This window comes from Salmo trutta, chromosome 18 (assembly GCF_901001165.1).
Source record: "Salmo trutta chromosome 18, fSalTru1.1, whole genome shotgun sequence".
Lineage (NCBI taxonomy): Eukaryota > Metazoa > Chordata > Actinopteri > Salmoniformes > Salmonidae > Salmo > Salmo trutta.
Genome location: NC_042974.1, coordinates 53,093,940 through 53,116,534, shown reverse-complemented (window position 1 = coordinate 53,116,534; position 22,595 = coordinate 53,093,940). Strand labels below are relative to the sequence as shown.

Sequence of the window (22,595 nt, the reverse complement as noted above, 5' to 3'; positions counted from 1 at the left end):
GCCTTCATCATCCTGGTCATGGTCCTATGTTCTTCTCACCATATCTTCAAGCTGCATCTGGATCTGTCTGTGGACCTCAGCCATCTGAAAGAGTACGTCCCCTAAAGAGAAAACAGACGGGAAAGAAAATGGGGAAAAGAGAGAGAGAGAAAGAAAGAGACAGAATGATATTAAATAGTATGTGTGTCATTGAAAGCTACATCAACGTGCAAAAACCAGACCATGCAGCCACAGAAAACACTTGGAAGACAGGTGGAGCGAGGGAGGGAGACGAGGGAGGAGAGGATGGGAATGAACAGCATGGAACATCAGTCAAGTCACGGAACTGAAAACACTGTAAACTTAAAAGAATAGAACACAAATACAAAAACAGAAACAGAGAATGTAAGAAAATCACGAGCTAAACAAGATATCTAAAGACACACAACTCTGTCTGTAAAAATAAATGTAAGTATTCATGGTAATATTAGCTCATTTTACTAGTACTGAGAACATACAGTACAAATACTCCATACATTCAGTACCAATTTGTCATATTATGAGAAAAAAATAAAATGAAACTTCCACAAATTAATTAGTACTTCTTTATACTAAGAGATAGTGCTTTGCATTAAATAAAACAACACAGAAATACTTCAAACAAAAAGCAGAACCAAGAGAAAAGTTGAAAATAAAAGAACCAGAAAGTAAAGGATGATTCATGCAGCCAGGGAGATATAATGTGTGTCATTTTAAGATACCTACATGCTGCCTCCTCTGAATATGCAATGCATTGTAAAAAAGGAACAAAAAGATCTAGTTTGAGCAAAGAACGAATAGAAGGGTAAAGAACTGGAGAGACAGTGACAGATCAAACTGCCCCAGAGAAATGAGACAAGACAGGTTTCCAAATAGGTTCCCCAGATAAAAGAATGAGACATATGAAAGGGTTCCACACACAAACGGTGATTGTGTTCACTCAAATATTGACTTAGCAGACATTCAAAGGGAGACGACTTATTTGAATCTATTCATTATCCATATATAAGTCAAAGAACTCTAATTTCCAATCTCACCACACCCTGTCTATTTTTTATGTAACACACTGCCCTACCCTGACATCAACTGCTGTATAATATGTGGTCAGTGGCTTTCTGAGTTCAGTAACTTGGGTTATTAAACAAGTCAGAAAGGAGAAGAAGAGGTGAGGGTAGAGAGTAAAACTAAGGGAACATGATGATCCTCCCATGTGGAACTAAAGAGGTAAGGAGAACATTCTAAGAGAACATTCTAGAGGGGGCTTTCCATAGAATTAGGAATTAGAATACTAATTAATTTAATAGGATCTCTATGGGGCTTTCTTTTATGACATCACAGCATACAGAGGCTTATCAGAAAGTGCTGAGGTCATCAAGCTACGACTCTAAATGAGAAGGGGATTTCGGAGTAGGGAAGGTTTGGAAAGCAGTAAGGTCCCTTCTAACAAGGTTTGGACCGGATTCGACATTTTCAAATCCACAAAAACAGCATTTTATGCAAAACTGTTACAGTGCACACAGCATATGAGCTTATTTGCTCAGAGATTATATTGTTAGTTGCACAGTGCACACACTTAAACAAATCTTAAACTCTTACACCCGCTGGTGGCATTTTCTAAACAACACATAATATTGTATACAACCCTGATAAAGTACATTTAGGTTTCAAAACTATAAGTCCTACTAACACATGCTTAGTACTGTTAGAAAGGTAAGAACTGTGGATTCTGATGGTGTCTAGGTGTGACTACTACAAATCTACAAGACTACAATGATGTGACTACTACAAATCTCTTCCTAGTAAGAGAATTGAAAGTCTAGGTTTGAAATAAAATGTCAGCCATTACTGTTCACAAAGGATTTTTTTAAAAAAAGGAAAAAAAGTATAATCTTAATTTATGGAGGCGCTCTAAACATGCACAAATCCCCATAAGAACCCAGCCATTTTAAAAGCACAGGGGTGCACCATTAGGTGTTTGCACCTTTGGTGACTTGACCTACATTGCATTCCAGTGGCGGTCAGTGCCGTTTAAGATGAGGGAGGACATTTTTTTTTAATGAGCATGGCATTATTTCTGTTACAGCATATTGGATGACTGTCATTCATATTCCATTCACTTAGTTCAATGTAACAGCGATAGGTTTAGGCTATTACGTGATTCTGGAATTTTCCTTATACCCATCATGAGGTTGCTACAACCTAGCCTATGAATGAAAGTTTACAATGTAGGTACTCACAGGTCGAGAGAAACATTTGAGGTGACAGTGACACATTCATTACTGCCTTGCACACTCTTGCCTGCATCTAGCTGATCTAGGGTGTAATCATTAGTCCAACAGTTGCAAACGAGATTTATACTGGACAAATCCTGGTATTTTTATCCCCGTTTTGTTCCATTTGCTTCCATTTAAGAAACATTTTCAACAGAATCGATGGAATGAATACAACCCTGATCACGCATAAACATTTCACTTCACAGCAGCCATGTTGTATTCCGTCTCGCGTATACAGTTGAAGTCGGAAATGTACATGCACCTCAGCCAAATACATTTAAACTCAGTTTTTCACAATTCCTGACATTTAATCCATGTAACAATTCCCTGTCTTAGGTCAGTTAGGATCACCACTTTATTTTAAGAATGCGAAATGTCAGAATAATAGTACAGAGAATGATTTAGTTCAGCTTTTATTTCTTTCATCACATTCCCAGTGGGTCAGAAGTTTACATACACTTAGTATTTGGTAGAATTGCCTTTAAATTGTTTGACTTACATTTACATTTACGTCCTTAAGCCATTTTGCCACAACTTTGGAAGTATGCTTGGGGTCATTGTCCATTTGGAAGACCCATTTGCGACTAAGCTTTAACTTCCAGACTGATGCCTTGAGATGTTGCTTCAATATATCCACATAATTTTCCTGCCTCATGATGCCATTTATTTTGTGAAGTGCACCAGTCCCTCCTGCAGCAAAGCACCCCCACAACATGATGCTGCCACCCCCGTGCTTCATGGTTGGGATGGTGTTCTTAAGCTTGCCTTGAAAGCCTCCCCCTTTTTCCTCCAAACATAACAACGGTCATTATGGCCAAACAGTTCTATTTTTGGTTAATCAGACCAGAGGACATTTCTCCAAAAAGTATGATCTTTGTCCCCATGTGCAGTTGCAAACCGTAGTCTGGCTTTTTTATGGCGGTTTTGGAGCAGTGGCTTTTTCTTTTCTGAGCGGCCTTTCAGGTTATGTCGATATAGGACTCGTTTTACTGTGGATATAGATACTTTTGTACCTGTTTCCTCCAGCATCTTCACAAGGTCCTTTGCTGTTGTTCTGGGAATGATTTTCACTTTTCACACCAAAGTACGTTCATCTCTAGGAGACAGAACGCTTCTCCTTCCTGAGCGGTATGACGGCTGCGTGGTCCCATGGTGTTTATACTTGCGTACTATTTTGGACAGATGAACATGGTACCTTCAGGCATTTGGAAATTGCTCCCAAGGATGAACCAGACTTTTTTTAAACTTTTTTTTTCTGAGGTCTTGGCTGAGTATTTTTGATTTTTCCATGATGTCAAGCAAAGAGGCACGGAGTTTGAAGGTAGGCCTTGAAATACATCCACAGGTACACCTCCAATTGACCCAAATGATGTCAATTAGCATATCAGAAGTTTCTAAAGCCATGACATCATTTTCTGGAATTTTCCAAGCTGTTTAAAAGCACAGTCAACTTAGTGTATGTAAACTTCTGACCCACTGGAATTGTGATACAGCAAATTATAAGTGACATAATCTGCCTGTCAACAATTGTTGGAAAAATTACTTGTGTCATGCACAAAGTAGATGTCCTAACCGACTTGCCAAAACTATAGTTTGTTAACAAGATGTTTGTGGAGTGGTTGAAAACGAGTTTTAATGACTCCAACGTAAGTGTATGTAAACTTCCGACTTCAACTGTAGACCAAATTAAGATCTGACATCTCTATACTGTTATTATCTCCACATTATTTAGATTTGAAGAGCGTGAGGGATATGGAGAGTAGGAGAGCGGGAAACACTTTGCAAGAGGAGAAAGAAAAAAGGGGGATGCTTGCAAGCCGAAGAACACCATCCCAACCGTGAAGAACGGGGGTGGCAGCATCATGTTGTGGGGGTGTTTTGCTGCAGGAGGAACTGGTGCACTTCACAAAGTAGATGGCATCATGAGAAAGGAAAAGTATGTGGATATATTGAAGCAACATCTCAAGACATCAGTTAGGAAGTTAAAGCTTGGTCGCAAATGGGTCTTCCAAATGGACAATGACCCCAAGCATACTTCCAAAGTTGTGGCAAAATGGCTTAAGGACAACAAAGTCAAGGTATTGGAGTGACCATCACAAAGCCCTGACCCCAATCCTATCGAAAATCTGTGGGCAGAACTAAAAAATCGTTTGCGAGCAAGGAGGCCAAAAACCTGACTCAGTTACACCAGCTCTGTCAGGAGGAATGGGCCAAAATTCACCCAACTTATTGTGGGAAGCTTGTGGAAGGCTACCCGAAACGTTTGACCCAAGTTAAACAATTTAAAGGAAATGCTACCAAATACTAATTGTAGTGTATGTAAACTTCTGACCCACTTGGAATATGATTAAAGAAGTAAAAGCTGAAATAAATCATTCTCTCTACTATTATTCTGACATTTCACATTCTTAAAATAAAGTGGTGATCCTAATTGACCTACAACAGGGAATTGTTACACGGATTAAATGTCAGGAATTGTGAAAAACTGAGTTGAAATGTATTTGGCTAAGGTGTATGTACACTTCCGACTTCAACTGTACGTCTTGTGTCTGAGCCGTTGAATTGTGACTCCACTTTGTCTCTGTACTGACATTTTGCCTGTTTGATTGCCTTACAGAGGGAATAACTACACTGTTTTTATTCAACAATATTCCCAGTCACCTTCTCATTGTTAAATTATTTGCGATGGTTTGCGCTTTCAGTTTTGCACGAATGCTGCCATTAATCCACGTTTTTTGGTTTGGGTAGGTTTTAATATTCACAGTTGGAACAACATCCCCTATACACTTCCTGATGAACTCAGTCACCCTGTCCGTGTATATGTCAATATGTGAAATATACTAATATACAAATGTGTGAAAAGTGCAGCCAGTTTTGTAACATTACAGAGTAGTTATTCCATTGACTGAAGCTGGACACAGTAGGACTAGGGAGACAGGTAAATATGTTGGTGTCAGCTTCCAATCTCGGTCTGGTTTTGGATGGCTTCCATAGCACTCTTCATCTCATAAATTGATGAAGAGCCCCTGGCCTTGCTATAGAGGGGATATGACAATGTATCTCAATATGCCTCTACTGCATCTACACTTATGATCGCAATCCGTGAGCAACATAGAGCAACATTTTTCCATGCACGTACGTACACACACGCACACGCACTTCCATCCCTGTATATTCCACCACTCCCCCCACCGTCTCTCTAGTCTGTGAAGGGGTTCTCAAACTTTTTGGGTCTGGTGACCCCTTTGTGATAGAAAATTAATCAGGGACCCCCTCGTAATCAGAACGCAACTCAAGTGAGAGAAAAATAGCAATGAGTTTTAATATGACTTCAGCAGCGCATGGCTGGACGAACCAATACTCAGGCCCTGGGAATGAATATGCCTCTGGGCATCGGGGAGAAAATTTTACATTTCTTGCAAGCCATCTGATGCACATTCAAATGTCATAAATCAGCACTGCAGAGCTCTCCCTGTCCTATGCCATGCCTTGATTGTTACTGTTGATGATATCTGTAAATGTGCATGTACACCCTGGCCCATCTACTGTTGCTAGCCCCAATTCTAATTGTGCTCTGACATCTGCTCCACTGATTTCTGCTCTCGTAAAAGCCTGGGTTTTCTGCACGTTAACACAAGAAGCTTATTACCTAAAATGGATCAATTGAAAGTGTGGTTTCACAGCTCCAATCCAGATGTGTTGGTCATTACTGAGACGTGGTTAAGGAAGAGTGTTTTGAATACTGATGTTAGCCTTTCTGGTTATAACCTTTTTCGGCAAGACTTTTCTTCCAAAGGTGGGGGAGTGGAAATCTTTACCAAGGATCACCTTCAGTGCTCGGTTGTCTCCTTCAAGTCTTGACACTGGCCTATACCCTACCTGCCCTAAGCTCTCTCCTGGCCCCTTACACTAAGTCTGAATTTGTTCTGATAGGTGACCTAAACTGGGACATGCTTAAACCACCTGACCAAGTCCTAAAGCAATGGGACTACCTAAATCTTTCTCAGATTATTACCAATCCCACAAGGTATGAAACCAAACACCCAGAAAAGGCTACTCTCCGTGATGTTATCCTCACAAATAATCCTGATAGGTATCAGTCTGGGGTTTTCTGTATTGACCTTTATTTAACTAGGCAAGTCAGTTAAGAACAAATTCTTATTTTCAATGACAGCCTAGGAACAGTGGGTTAGCTGCCTTGTTCAGGGCCAGAATGACAGATGTTTACCTTGTCAGCTTGAGGATTCAATCTAGCAACCTTTCGGTTACTAGTCCAACACTCTAACCACTAGGCTACCTGCCGCCCGTAGCGATCACTGTTTTACAGCCTGTGTTCAAAATGGCTGCTCAGTGAAACGACCTGTCCTGATTTGTCATAGACGCTTGCTAAAAAACTTTAATGAGCAAGCCTTCCTTCATGAACTTCATGAAATCAGCTTGATCCCCTCTGTCGAAGACTCTTGGACCTTATTTTTTTATATTTTCAGTTGTATTGTTAACAAACACACCCTATAAAGAAAATGAGAATTAAAAACAGGTTCAGCCCCTGGTTCGACCTTGATCTTGCAGAGTTACTCCAACTCAAGAATTGCATTTGGCGAAAGGCTTTGCACACGCATACTCAGGCTGACTGGCTCTCATTCAGGCAAATGAGAAATAGGTGCACTCAGGCTATCCGGAAGGCCAAAATTAGTTACTTTAAGGAGCAGTTCTCTCTCTGTGGGTCTAACCCCAAGAAGTTATGGAAAACGGTTAAAGACCTGGAGAATAAACCCTCCTCCTCACAGCTGCCCATGTCCCTTAATATTGATGATGTGGTTGTTACTGACAAGAAGCACATGGCCAAGCTCTTTAATCACCAATTCATTAAGTCAGGATTCCTATTTGACTCAGCCTTGCCTCCTTGCCCGTCCAACATTTCCTCATCTCCCACCCCTTCTAATGTGACTATCCCTGATGCTTCTCCCTCTTTTCCCCCTACCTTGCTACAAGGTTTCTCCCTGCAGGCAGTCACTGAGTCCGAGGTGTTAAAGGAGCTCCTGAAACTTGACCCCCAAAAAACTGCTGGGTCAGATGGTTTAGACCCTTTCTTCTTTAAGGTTGCTGCCCGTATCATCGTCAAGCCTATCTCCAACCTTTTTAACCTGTCTCTCCTTTCTGGAGAGTTTCCCATTGCTTGGAAGGCAGCCACGGTTTCTCCTTTATTTAAAGGGGGAGATCAAGCTGATCCTAACTGTTATAGGTATATTTATATTTTGCTCTGTTTATTAAAAGTGTTGGAAAAATGTGTCTTCGGCCTGGTTTGCTAACTACCTCTCTCAAAGAGGCAGTGTATAAAGTCAGAAAATCTGCTGTCTCAGCCATTGCCTGTCACCAAGGGAGTACCCCAAGGCTCGATCCTAGGCCCCACGTTCTTCTCAATGTACATCAACAACATAGATCAGGCAGTAGGAAGCTCTCTCATCCATTCATATGCAGATGATACAGTCTTATTCTCAGCTGGCCCCTCCCTGGATTTTGTGTTAAATGCTCTACAACAAAGCTTTCTAAGTGTCCAACAAGCTTTCTCTACCCTTAACCTTGTTCTGAACATCTCCAAAACAAAGGTCATGTGGTTTGGTAAGAAGAATGCCCCTCTCCCCACCAGTGTAATTATTACCTCTGATGGTTTAGAGCTTGAGGTAGTCACCTCATACAAATACTTGGGAGAATGGCTAGACAGTACACTGTCCTTCTCTCAGCACATATCAAAGCTGCAGGCTAAAGTTAAATCTAGACTTGGTTTCCTCTATCGTAATTGCTCCTCTTTCACACCAGCTGCCAAACTAACCCTGATTCAGATGACCATCCTACCCATGCTAGATTACGGAAACATCATTTATAGATCGTCAGGTAAGGGTGCTCTCGAGCGGCTAGATGTTCTTTACCATTCGGCCATCAGATTTGCCACCAATGCTTCTTATAGGACACATCACTGCACTCTGTACTCCTCTGTAAACTGGTCATCTCTGTATACCCGTCGCAAGACCCACTGGTTGATGCTTATTTATAAAACCCTCTTTGGCCTCACTCCCCCCTATCTGAAATATCTACTGCAGCCCTCATCCTCCACATACAACACCCGTTCTGCCAGTCACATTCTGTTAAAGGTCGCCAAAGCACACATCCCTGTGTCGCTCCTCTTTTCAGTTCGCTGCAGCTAGCGACTGGAACGAGCTGCAACACACACTCAAACTGGACAGTTTTATCTCAATCTCTTCATTCAAAGACTTAATCATGGACACTCTTACTGACAGTTGTGGCTGCTTCGCGTGATGTATTGTTGTCTCTACCTTCTTGCCCTTTGTGCTGTTGTCTGTGGCCAATAATGTTTGTACCATGTTTTGTGCTGCTACCATGTTGTGTTGCTACCATGTTGTTGTCATGTTGTGTTGTGACCATGCTGTGTTGTCATGTGTTGCTCACTTGCTATGTTGTTGTCTTAGGTCTAGTGTATTGTGTTGTCTCTCTTGTCATGATGTGTGTCCTATATTTATGATTTTTTTTATTTTTAATCCCAGCCTCCGTCCCTGCAGGAGGCCTTTTGCCTTTTGGTAGGCCGTCATTGTAAATAAGTATTTGTTCTTAACTGGCTTGCCTAGTTAAATAAAGGTAAAAGAAAAAATAAAATAACTTTTTTTTTTGCCATGACGCAGAGAGATTTTGTTGTTGTTGCAGCTTGAAAACTAATATCCTGCAACACCACACATTTTGCCATGAGACAGAGAGAAAACTTTGTAGTTTTAAATAAAATACAAATTGGGGGGAAGACAAGAAGTATTAAGTTGAAAAATGTATAATTGGTGGAATACTATGGATACCCATATGCCTCCTAGACCCATGTTGCCCAGGATTAAGAAATAGTATATTCGTTCCACCAATTCGGTGCCTTTTGTGAAGTGGAACTTGATTTCATTGTTACATTCTGTCATAAAGAGCATATGATCAACTTCATAAAAACATGTTTCCTTATCTCAAGAGGTTAAATAAAAATAAAAAATACTATTCAGTAAGTGCCAAATAAAGTACCATTCTTCTTAAATCAGCCATAAATCCCCATGTGACAGGGGGAATTGAAACTGGTTGTGTGCAACAGGGAGTGGCAATTGAAGCATCACAACAACAAAAAAGTTTAAATATTTCTAGCCTGCCTATCTATGGGTAACAGGGTTGACTTGTTATGGCCTGCTCAGTTTTCCTCCACAAAACACCAGAAAATGGCCCAGAATAGTAGAACCAGCTCACCTGCTTTTGACTATTAGATGTTCAATGTTTCTTCATAATTTTTTAAAAAGTGGTTTGATTTTAAAATCACTAACACTAAATAAATAATAATCTTCAGAAATGACTTTGTCAAATCAACAAAATAACTAGGGCTTTACAATGACAGCAAAACAACATCTGTTGTTGTTAAAAATATTCATTTAAAAATGAAATGTAGAATTGTATTTATTTGTATGCACTCATTATAGGTCTGGCTCCATGCCAAGGTGGACTGTGCAGTCCCAGTGCTGATCCATCACACTGAGAGACCTCTAAGAGGATAACAATGGTGGTGAGGGAGTGAAACAGCATCCTTCCTCTACCCACCACCCTCCTTCCATCCTTCCTCTACCCACCTCCTTCCTTCCTTCCTTCCTTCCTTCCTTCCTTCCTTCCTTCCTTCCTTCCTTCCTTCCTTCCTTCCTTCCTTCCTTCCTTCCTTCCTTCCTTCCTTCCATCCTCCCTCCCTCCCTTCCTTCCTTCCTTCCTTCCGTCCTCCCTCCCTTCCTTCCTTCACCACCCTCTTCTGTCCTTCCTTCCTCTACCCACCACCCGCCTCCTTCCTTCCATCCATCCTTCCTAACTCTACTCACTACCTTCCTTCCTTCCTCCTCCCTTCCTTCCTCTACCCACCTCCTTCCTTCCTCTACCCTCCTCCCTTCCTTCCTCTACCCACCACCCTCCTCCCTTCCTTCCTCTACTCACCACCCTATTTTCTTCCTTCCTCAAGTCCCACTGTAGCTCAGTTGGTAGAGCATGGCGCTTGCAATACCAGGGTTGTGGGTTTGATTCCCACGGGGGGCCAGTATTTAAAAAATTTAATAAAATGTATACACTCTACTGTAAGTCGCTCTGTATAAGAGTGTCTGCTAAATTACTAAAATGTACCTTCCTTCCTTCCATGTACCCACCACCATACAACTCCCTCTATCCATCAACCACCTTCCTTCATTTTCTCCCTGGATCCATCCATCCACCCTCCACTCCTTCACTGAAATCGTGCGAATACCACAGGCCATTAACTACACTTGTGGGCAGTAAGAAAATGAAGGTGAGAGAGGGAGGATATAGTAGCTCCATGCTTTGAGTAGCGTGACTACAGCATCTGAAGATTACTGAGCCTTATGGAGACTCCTGCTGATGTAGACCAAACAGACCACAGAGTGTGTGTGTGTGTGTGTGTGTGTGTGTGTGTGTGTGTGTGTGTGTGTGTGCATGCAAGGTGTATGTGTGCATTTGGACGTGTTTAACTATACTTGTGGGGACCAGACGTTCCAACATGAATAGTAAACAAACAAAAATGTGACCAACTGGGGACATTTTGTTAGTCCCCACAAGGGCAAATGGTATTTCTTGGGAGTTTAGACAAGGGAAAGGGGATAAGGGTTAAGGTTAGAATTAGTGTTAAGGTTAGAATTAGGGTTAAGGTTAGAATTAGTGTTAAGGTTAGAATTAGTGTTAAGGTTAGAATTAGGGTTAGGGCTAGGAGCTACGGTTAGTTTTAGGGTTGGGTTTGGAGTTATGGTTAGGTTTAGGGTTTCGGGTTAGGGTTAAGGTTAGGGTAAAGGTTAGGGTTAGGATCAGGGAAAATAGGATTTCAAATGGGACTAAATGATGTGTCCCCACAAGGTTAGGCATACAAGACTATGTGTGCATGTGTGTTTCCTCCTCTTTCTGATCTAACTCCATCCTGCCAGCTGAAATATCTGCCTCTTTCTCTCTCCTGTCCCTGCAGGCCTGTCTAAGCCTCTTACAGATAATCAGCACAGATCACAACATCTGAAGCTTAGAGAGACTATTGTTGTCTGGTTGTAGTGGAGCCCTATCAATTAAAGAATACACAATTAATGCCCGTCAGCTAGTTTGTCTTGTTCACACTGGGTCCACTGGGTCGACTGGTCTTGGGGTGAATTCTTAGGCCACAGGATGCAGGGATAACCTAAGAATCGAATCAACTGCAGGGGACCCTCAGGGGACAAGACAGACAGATGGCACCCAATTCCCTGTATAGAGCACTACTTTTGACCATGGTTGTGCTGGTACAATTGTGCACTGTATAGGGATTAGGGTGCCATTTGGGACAGTCTGTCTTGTCCACTGAGGGTGCCCTGCGGTCGATTTGATTCTTAAGTGTCCCCCCTCAAGAGCCTGGTTGTCACACAATCATTGTTTTTTCCATTTTCCCCTTTCGACAAATGTAATTGGCTCAAAGGGGTCGAGGGTTGGTCTGTCATTCACTTTGTTACTTGCTCTCAGAGTCGGGTGATGTGTTAAAAGGAAATTATTATGAATTGGATGAAGTAATATGTTTTTGTATTTTAATACACCTAGATAACTATCTTGCACATAATGTGTGAATGACGTAGACCATCTCTGGAGAAAAGGACAGACAGTTCTCAGCTCAGGAGTCAGTGTCTTGAAAAACTAGACAGGTAAAATAAATATTTTTTGTCGGTTAACGCTGTATACATTTTGATCCCTGCATCAAACAGAATAAACCAGTTTGTGAGCAGTAGAGAAAGAGTGGGAGAGAAGGACCATAGCATCAGCTTCAATACCCCTGAATGGTCTAAAACTAAAACCACTGTCTGTCTGGCACAGTAGCATCAGTTACAGTCTCACTGTGTTCCTCTCTTCAGCAGGATGTGTGTTATGCTGTGTGTGTGTGTGTGTGTGTGTGTGTGTGTGTGTGTGTGTGTGTGTGTGTGTGTGTGTGTGTGTGTGTGTGTGTGTGTGTGTGTGATGTGCTACTGTCTGTGATGTCTGTGTGATGCTGTGCTGAGCTGACCCTGCCTGCAGGTAGAGTGTTCTAGCCCGGGGAGGGAGGGAGAGAAGCGGCCCCATTATCCAATGTGACCACCCTGAGGGCAACATTCCCGAGCCATCCAGGCTTCCTTTATTACCCCAGCAGCATATCTATTTCTCTCTGGCTGTCGGGAGGAAGTGCCATTTTCCAAGGCACTTCATGAGACACAACACCCATTAATGGACTACTTAGGGAGAGGTGTAGTGACTGTGAGCGTTTCTACTGGGGTGGTATAATGTGATCAAACACAAACAGAGTCAGCTAATCCACACCAAGCTGCAGCTGGAAGACATGGAACAGTATACAATATAGCACGATGCTTCTAGGAGGTTGTCTTTACTCAAAGTAAGGTTGATTAAATGCCTATGGTTATTCATCTACAGTAACTGTTCTTTACATGTCCTGAATACATCAGTGACTTTAGCTGTTGCTTTTCAGGGAGGAGACACGAAGGGAGGAGACACACACACACACAATTATTGGCTAAACAAAAAGTTTAGAGAACCAGAGTGTATAGAACTAGATACCATCTCCTTCACTCAGTGGACCTCTGCACTAGGTTAAAGTAATTTTCCAGTACACTTACAGAAATCCAGCTGCTCAGATCTTAAATGGGCCAGGACTCAATTCCATTGATGTGTCCTTGATCACACAGCCTTAAAAACATGAATCATTTTAGAAAAATATTCAGCTGGACACATTAAGGTTGTGGTGACATATGCATCGTCCTTGCTGGGGACGTCGATGAGAACCTAACCAAGTCAAGGCAGAGCTTTGGCTGATCCATGTCCACACCAGCAAGTGTAGTTACATGTAATGTGGTGTGACTAGACACACTTGACGTCTTTAGTATACAACACCAGCTCAGACAGTATCGAAAAGAAAAATGAACCACTTAAACATGAATTACGTACACAAAGATCGATACAAGCGAACAAGTTCTACATGATCATTACTGATAGATGGGGCACAAAATGGAGATTGATTATTCCAGACCACAGACATGAGGCAGGGAGGGAGGCAGGGAGGGAGGGAGGGAAGCAAGAAGGCAGGCAGGCAGCCAGGGAGGGAGGGAGGGAGGGAGGGAGGGAGGGAGGGAGGGAGGGAGGGAGGGACAGAGACTGATGACTTTGGCCTACTGCTGGTCAGATTCAGCAATACACGGTGAAATAGAGCAACTAGCCTATATCTATTTTCTACCCTCTGATCTATAACCTCTGACCTCTATAGGGTCCCAGAGAGACTAATCTCCGAATCTACAACATGTTATAGGTTGTTGGTTGCTTAGTTACCTCTTCTTTCATAGCTACACCCTGGAGTCCCATAGGGCGGCGCACAATTGCCCCAGCGTCGTCCGGGTTAGGGTAGGCTGTCATTGTAAAATAAGGATTTGTTCTTAACTGACTTGCCTAGTTAAATAAAAGGTTAAATAAAAAAATACTAATCTATAAAAAAAAGTCCTAGACTGGATGCATAGCCTAAAACTAGAGCCTAGCATTTTCCCTAGACAGCACGCATAGCCTACAACTAGAGCCTAGCGTTTTTCCTAGACAGGAACCATAGCCTAAAACTAAAGCCTAGCGTTTTCCCTAGACAGGACGCATAGCCTAAAACTAAAGCCTAGCGTTTTCCCTAGACAGGACGCATAGCCTACAACTAAAGCCTAGTGTTTTTCCTAGACAGGACGCATAGCCTAAAACTAGAGCCTAGCGTTTTTCCTAGACAGGACCCATAGCCTAAAACTAAAGCCTAGCGTTTTCCCTAGACAGGACGCATAGCCTACAACTAGAGCCTAGTATTTTTCCTAGACAGGACGCATAGCCTAAAACTAGAGCCGAGTGTTTTTCCTAGTAGTAGTGACTGAACACACAGTATGCCTAGCATATCCTCAAGGCTGATTGTACCAGGCTCACTGTGTGTTTATCACACTTACTGTGTGATAAACACACAGTAAGTTTATGTATCATTCATAATAGAGGTCACACACACACAGCTGTAACGATGTGCGCTGAGAGTCTGGAAGCAAGTTCAGGGAGGGAGTGTTTTAATAAAATAAACGGAACATAATACAAAACAAGAAACACTAACAGCACACAGACAAGAAACAGAAACAATAACGCCTGGGGAAGGAACCAAAGGGAGTGACATATACAGGGAAGGTAATCAGCTGCAGCTGTACATAGCCCATCTGTAAATAGCCCATCCAATCTACCTCATCCCCATATTGTTTTTATTTACTTTTTTGCTCTTTTGCACACCAGTATTTCTACTTGCACATCATCATCTGCACATCTTTCACACCAGTGTTAATTTACTAAATTGTAATTACTTCGCTACTATGGTCTATTTATTGCCTTACCTCCTCAGGCAATTTGCACACACAGCATATAGACTTTTCTTCTATTGTGTTATTGACTGTACGTTTGTTTATTCCATGTGTAACTCTGTGTTGTTGTTTGTGTCGTACTGCTTTGCTTTATCTTGGCCAGGTCGCAGTTGTAAATGAGAACTTGTTCTCAACTGGCCTACCTGGTTAAATAAAGGTGAAATAAAATAAAAAAGGGAAGTGATGGAGTCCAGGTGAGTCTGATGACGCGCAGGTGCGCGTAATGATGGTGACAGGAGTGCGCCAAGATGAGCAGCCTGGTGACCTAGAGGCCGGAGAGGGAGCACAGGTGACAACAGCTGTGTTCCAGTTCCTGTTTCTGGTCCCACAGAGTTCCCAATAGGGGGAGCTGAGAACCAGTGTATGACTGAGAGGAGGAAGAGTCTGAAATGTCTGGATCTTTGTGATAGTGAGGTGACTGTTAGCGTGCGTGAGTGAGTGAGTGAGTGCCAGGGGTATAGTACCGCAGAGCCCTGTGTGCTCTGTTCCTGTGTTCTACTCTATTATCATGCCCATTAAGTCACTATTTGGCGGACTGACAGACTCCCCGTACCAAGGACGGGAGGCACACCAGGACATATCTGATAGAGTTGAGCTGTTCATATTAAGATCCAACCACTTACTGGCGCACTGGAACAATCACTGAACAAATCGTCGATGCTTTTGGATTTCACACATACTAGTGCTGAAGCACGGAGGAGCTGTGAATCAGCCCTTCATCTTTCGCATGTCTATCTCATTCTCTTTCTCTCCCTGCTTCCTTCCCTCCCTCTCTTTCTCTCTCTCTTATTCTCTCTCTTCTTTTGCTCAACAAAAAAAGAAGAGAAAGTATTGTTCAGCTGATGGACAACATGAGGAGAAGGATGAGAGAAGAGCTTTGTTTCACAGACTGAACGCAGATAGGAGAGAGTATTGAGAACAATAGAGTTGTTAGTGAGTCAAATTAGATCAAAAGAGAAAGAAATATATAATTATCTGAAGCCAGTAATAGTGAGTTGCAAGTCTCAAAGACTTGTGATCTTGTGTGTGTGTATATATGTCTCTCTCTCCCTTTCCCTCTCCTTCTCTCCCTCTACTTCTCTCCCTCTAATTCCTCCCTCACTCTTCCCCTCCTTTCTCTCTCTCCCTCCCACTCTCCCTCTCCAGGGTGATTTGAGGACAAGGACACACCAAGGAACAGACAAGAGACAGAGAGGCTTGATGCCTCATATGATGCGTCCCAAATGGCACCCTATTCCCTACATAGTGTAATACTTTACACCAGAGCCCTATGGGCCCTTGTCAGAAGTAGTGCAGTATATAGGGAATGGGGTGCCCTGATTGCCTGTTCCCTACAGTTCTCCTGGTTCTAGGTTATATAAAGAGAGGGTATTTTTAAGGTGACGTGCGCCGCTAGAGCACTTTCGTCACGTTAGAGTCAGGGGAATTGAACTGCACTGCACACACAGGACTGAATAATCAACTAACATTACCCCTAAGGGGTGTATGCAGTAGTTACAATACTGTAATGTTACACAGATTCAAATCAAATCAAATCAAACTTTATTTGTCACATGCGACAGACTTTACCGTGAAATGCTTACTTAGAAATCCTTGACCAACACTGCAGTTCAAAAAGAGTTAAGAAAATGTTTACCAAGTAGACTAAAATAAAAAGTAATAATAAAAGTAACACAGTAAGAATAACAATAACGAGGCTATATACAGGGGGCACCGGTACCGAGTCAGTGTGCGGGGGTACAGGCTAGTTGAGGTAATCTGTACAGTTGAAGTCAGAAGTTTACATACACTAAGTTGACTGTGCCTGTTAACAGCTTGGAAAATTCCAGAAAATGAAGTCATGGCTTTAGAAGCTTCTGATAGGCTAATTGACAACATTTGAGTCAATTGGAGGTGTACCTGTGGATGTATTTCAAGGCCTACCTTCAAACTCAGTGCCTCTTTGGCTTGACATCATGGAAAAATCAAAAGAAATCAGCCAAGACCTCAGAAACCACCACAAGTCTGGTTCATCCTTGGGAGCAATTTCCAAATGCCTGGTACCACATTCATCTGTCCAAAAAATAGTACGCAAATATAAACACCATGGGACCACGTAGCCATCATACCGCTCAGGAAGGAGACGCGTTCTGTCTCCTAGAGATGAACGTACTTTGGTGTGAAAAGTGCAAATCAATCCCAAAACAACAGCAAAGGACCTTGTGAAGATGCTGGAGGAAACAGGTACAAAAGTATCTATATCCACAGTAAAACGAGTCCTATATCGACATAACCTGAAAGGCCGCTCAGCAAGGAAGAAGCCGCTGCTCCATAACCTCCATAAAAAAGCCAGACTACGGTTTGGAACTGCACATGGGGACAAAGATCGTACTTTTTGGAGAAATGTCCTCTGGTCTGATTAAACAAAAATAGAACTGTTTGGCCATAATGACCATTGTTATATTGGAGGAAAAAGGGGGAGGCTTGCAAGCTGAAGAACACCATCCCAACCATGAAGCACGGGGGGTGGCAGTATCATGTTGTGGGGGGGGGGGTTTGCTGCATGAGGAACTGGTGCACTTCACAAAATAAATGGCATCATGAGGCAGGAAAATTATGTGGATATATTGAAGCAACATCTCAAGACATCAGTCAGGAAGTTAAAGCTTGGTCGCAAATGGGTCTGCGCATGCTTTGAGTACACGTCCTGGTAATCCATCTGGCCCAGCGGCTTTGTGAACATTGACCTGTTTAAAGGTTTTGTTCACATCAGCTACCGAGAGCGTGATCACACAGTCATCCCGAACAGCTGGTGCTCCCCTTGTGCATGCTTCAGTGTTGCTTTCCTCGATTTGAGCATAAAAGGCATTTAGCTCGTCTGGTAGGCTCGCTTCACTGGGCAGCTCGCGTCTGGGTTTCCCTTTGTAGTCCGTAAATAGTTTTCAAGCCCTGCAACATCCGACAAGCATCAGAGCCAGGGTAGTAGGATTCAATCTTAATCCTGTATTGACACTTTGCTTGTTTGATGGTTCGTCTGAGGACATAGCGGGATTTCTTATAAGCGTCCGGATTAGTCTCCCGCTCCTTGAAAGCGACAGCTCTAGCCTTTAGCTTGATGCGGATGTTGCCTGTAATCCATGGCTTCTGGTTGGGATATGTACACACAGTCACTGTGGGGATGACGTCATCGATGCACTGATTGATGAAGCTGATGACTGAGGTGATGTACTCCTCAGTGCCATTGGATGAATCTCGGAAAATATTCCAGTCTGTGCTTGCAAAACATTCCTGTAGTGTAGCATCCGCGTCATCTGACCACTTCCGTATTGAGCGAGTCACTGGTACTTCCTGCTTTAGTTTTTGCTTATAAGCAGGAATCAGGAGGATAGAATTATGGTCAGATTTGCCAAATGGAGGGCGGTGGAGAGCTTTCTATGCATCTCTGTGTGTGGAGTAAAGTTGGTCTTGGATTTTTTCCCCCCTTGTTGCACATGTGATATGCTGATAAAAATTTAGGAAAACTGATTTAAGTTTGCCTGCATTAAAGTCCCTGGCCACTAGGAGCGCCGCTTCTGGGTGTGTATTTTCTTCTTTGCTAATGGCCTTATAGAATTTGTTGAGAATCGGTCCTAGTGCCAGCTTTATTCTGTGGTGGTCAATAGACGGCTACGAATAAGACAGATGAGAACTCTCTTGGTTGATAGTGTGGTCTACAGCTTATCATAAGGTCTCTACCTCAGGAGAGCAATACCTCAAGACTTCTTTAATTTTAGACATTCCGCACCAGCTGTTATTGACAAATAGACACACACCCCCACCCCTCGTCTTACCAGAGGTAGCGTCTCTGTTCTGCCAGTGCATGGAAAATCTCGCTAGCTCTATATTGTCCGTATCTTTGTTCAGTTATGTCTCGGTGACACATAAGATGTTACAGTTTAATGTCCCGTTGGTAGGATAATCTTAATCGTAGGTCATCAATTTTATTTTCCAATGATTACACGTTAGCAAGAAGAACGGATGGCAGTAGGAGTTTATTCGCTCGCCTCCGGATTCTCAGAAGGCTGCCCCATCTGCGGCCCCTTTTGCAGCATAATTTCTTCACGCAAAAGGTGTGGATCTGGGCCTGTTCCAGTGAAAGCAGGATGTCCTTCTCGTCTGACTTGTTAACTCCCTTTGGTGTGTGTGTGTGTCCTTCCTCATATCATAAATGAGTGTGATTACCTGCAAAGACAGAGCCCCAGTGCACACTAATAAGGAACACTTCCTCATAGAACAGTACATGTTTGATTTGGATCTATGTTGAACATAGTGAACATACTTCTAGCATGTGCCTTTGGCTTGAATACGGAGACGCTTCTTCCTGCTGTATAATAGGCTGTGGGGAATATTGAGGGTAAATTTGTCATAACAGTGTTCCTGTACTAAAAGAAAAAGGACAACAAAGAGAAACAAGATAAGTATGTGATATTTAAACGTAAGTGACTCTCATCCGGAGCATAATACATGGTGTGATGCTGCTGTTTTCCTTGGCACAGTTGGCTGTTGATGATGCTGTGTGCTTCCAGAGACAATAGCCACATGTTGCAGGTAATGGTACAGTCAAGCTAGGACTCCTCTCCTCCCTCACACTGGAAACCAGACTGGTGGTGGCCTACACAGGCATGCACACACACACACACACACACACACACACACACACACACACACACACACACACACACACACACACACACACACACACACTTGCACACTTGGGCTTAACTTAGCCCCCACTCAAAAAAAGTGTCTATGAGATTCACAATTAATTTCACTGTTTTGACCCTATTATTCATTCCTAAATCATTCTTCCATTGTTACTAACCCTATTCCAAACCAATACACCACCACTGACGCATAGAAGATCCATTCACATGTGTGAAGACACCTTTTATTCTGTGTGCCATTGTTGGGCTACAAATAGAAGTTAAAAAGTAATTCTAGTCATAGTGTTTTCATATCAAGTTATTCAAGTGGAGGGATTTTCACTTTTCATCCATCTCTCTTTGAGAAGGAGGAAAGAATGGATGTTCAGTGATTGTTCCACTCCAGCAGAGGTGAGAGTCAGTCTGCCCCCGTCCATCCCTCCCTCTCTCCATCCCTCTCTCTCTCTCAATCTGGGCGCCCACGCAATGATGTGGGAGCGTACGCAGGCAGGCAGACAGGCCAGCAGGGAGCCCTAAGAGAACACTCTGCCACCGCAGTCAGAAAACTATAAGTAGATCAAATGGGTTCCTTCATGGGAGAGATTCCATAAAAGGGAGCTGGAAGAGAGAAGGAGGAGAGGAGAACCCAAGTAGGCCAGACTAACGCGCAGGCAGCCCAAAAATGGCTCGTTGATCATGTCACGCTGCTGAAAACAGCATCTCTGGCTTCCGCAGTCTAAATATGTACTGCCACTACCGGTTAGCGTCTATGCCCATAACAGGGCATCAGTCATCATACTTGTCATTCTGATGCAAATTATATTGCTGATATATTTGTCATTACTATAGTAAGGTCAGAATTGGTTAATCTAGTATAAAGCGTGGGTAGAGTATGTGAGGGAATAGAACAGAACAGAACATAAACAGTATCAAGACCCTTGAATTAGATTCTCAATATCCTCTGTTACTAATGATTTCCTCCACATGTGTAAAGGAGTTAAGAACGTATCAATCCACAGGTGGCCTGAATTGTTGCCGATTGAGATATCAAATTAGATCTGAAATGGTAGCTCAAACGGTTGGTACCTTGTCAAGGAGGGCGGTCACGTGTGCTAGCAAGGCAGAGGTGCTGCAAGGGTTCGAGCCTCGGTGTAAGCTGAATCACGGGGAAGCGACACTCGCTAAGCACACAGTGTGATGTCTATAACACACACATACAGTTGAAGTCGGAAGTTTACATACACTTAGGTTGGAGTCATTAAAACTAGTTTTTCACCCACTCCGCAAATGTCTTTTTAACAAACTATAGTTTTTCCAAGTCGGTTAGGACATCTACTTTGTGCATGACTGTTACGGCTTGGTAGTCGTGGAGGAGGAATGAGCCGCAGGAAACAGCGAACACAGGGTAGTGGTGTTTTTAATATACACTCACACAAAAACAAATGTTCCCACACACAGGGGAGAAAGTACATACGGCGTCAAAACAACGTCGACACGAACATAAGCCGTCTGTCAAAGAAACAATCATTAATCCCGCACGAACAGGAGCGGGCCAGCTAAACTAAATAGCCCCTCTAATGGCTAATTGACCACATGTGTCACAAAATAAAAAAAGGAAAAAGCAAAAGGGAATCGGTGGCAGCTAATAGGCCGGTGACGACGACCGCCGAGCGCCACCCGAGCAGGAGGGGGCGCCACCGTCGGTAGGAATCGTGACAGTACCCCCCTCCTGACGCGCGGCTCCCGCAGCGCGCCGACACCGGCCTCGAGGTCGACCCGGAGGGCGAGGCGCAGGGCGATCCGGACGGAGGTGGTGGAACTCCCTCAACATAGATGGGTCCAGGACGTCCGCCGCCGGCACCCAGCACCTCTCCTCCGGGCCGTACCCCTCCCAGTCAACGAGGTACTGTAGGCCCCTCGCCCGGCGTCTCGAGTCCAGTATGGCCCGTATGCTGTACGCCGGGGACCCCCCGATGTCCAGAGGGGGCGGAGGGACCCCCGGCACCTCATCTTCGTGAAGGGGACCAGCTACCACCGGCCTGAGGAGAGACACATGAAACGAGGGGTTAATACGGTAATAGGAAGGGAGTTGCAACCGATAACACACCTCGTTTATCCTCCTCAGGACTTTGAAGGGCCCCACACACTGCGGCCCCAGCTTCCGGCAGGGCACGCAGAGGGGCAGGTTCCGGGTCGAGAGCCAGACCCTGTCTCCCGGTGCGAACACGGGCGCCTCACTGCGGTGGCGGTCAGCACTCCTCTTCTGCCGCGCACTGGCCTACTTTAGTGAGTCCTGGACGGCTCTCCAGGTCTCATTGGAGTGCTGGACCCAGTCCTCCACCGCAGGAGCCTCGGTCTGACTCCGGTGCCATGGTGCCAGGACCGGCTGGTAACCTAACACACACTGAAAGGGTGATATGTTAGTAGAGGAGTGGCGAAGTGAGTTCTGGGCTAACTCAGCCCAGGGAATATACCTCGCCCACTCCCCTGGCCGGTCCTGGCAATACGACCTCAGGAACCTGCCCACCTCCTGGTTCACCCTCTCAGCCTGCCCATTGCTCTCGGGGTGATAACCGGAGGTCAAACTGACCGAGACCCCCAGCCACTCCATAAACGCTTTCCAGACCCTGGATGTGAACTGGGAACCTCGATCAGAGACAATGTCCTCCGGCACCCCGTAGTGCCGGAAGACGTGGGTAAATAGGGCCTCCGCAGTCTGCAGGGCCGTAGGGAGACCGGGCAATGGGAGGAGACGGCAGGACTTAGAGAACCGATCCACAACCACCAGAATCGCCGTGTTCCCCTGAGAGGGGGGAAGATCTGTCAGGAAGTCGATGGACAGGTGCGACCATGGTTGTTGTGGAACGGGGAGGGTCTGTAACTTCCCTCTTGGTAGATGCCTAGGAGCCTTACTCTGGGCACACACCGAACAGGAAGAGACATAGGACCTCACGTCCTTAGCTAAGGTGGGCCACCAGTACTTCCCCCTTAGACTCCGCACTGTCCTCGCCTCACCAGGATGACCCGCAGTGGGTAGCGTGTGCGCCCACCGAATCAAACGATCACGAACACCGAGCGGCACATACATGCGCCCCAAGGGCACCTGCGCAGGCGCAGGTTCTAACACCAATGCCCGCTCGATGTCCGCG

The 22,595-nt window shown here is 44.1% G+C and overlaps 1 protein-coding gene across 6 annotated transcripts in view; it reads right to left on the bottom strand.

Moving 5' to 3' along the window:
• baiap2b (BAR/IMD domain containing adaptor protein 2b) overlaps window positions 1-22,595 on the bottom strand; it is a 141,931-nt gene that overhangs the window by 52,920 nt on the left and 66,416 nt on the right. For 5 of the 6 annotated variants that reach the window (XM_029699007.1, XM_029699012.1, XM_029699010.1 and 2 more), the window contains 2 exons: window positions 745-756; window positions 40-101 (listed from right to left, as the gene is read on the bottom strand). In XM_029699007.1, coding sequence (XP_029554867.1) covers window positions 40-101; window positions 745-756 — 74 coding nt within the window. The remainder of the gene's footprint in view (window positions 1-39; window positions 102-744; window positions 757-22,595) is intronic. The other variant, XM_029699008.1, reaches the window with a different exon arrangement.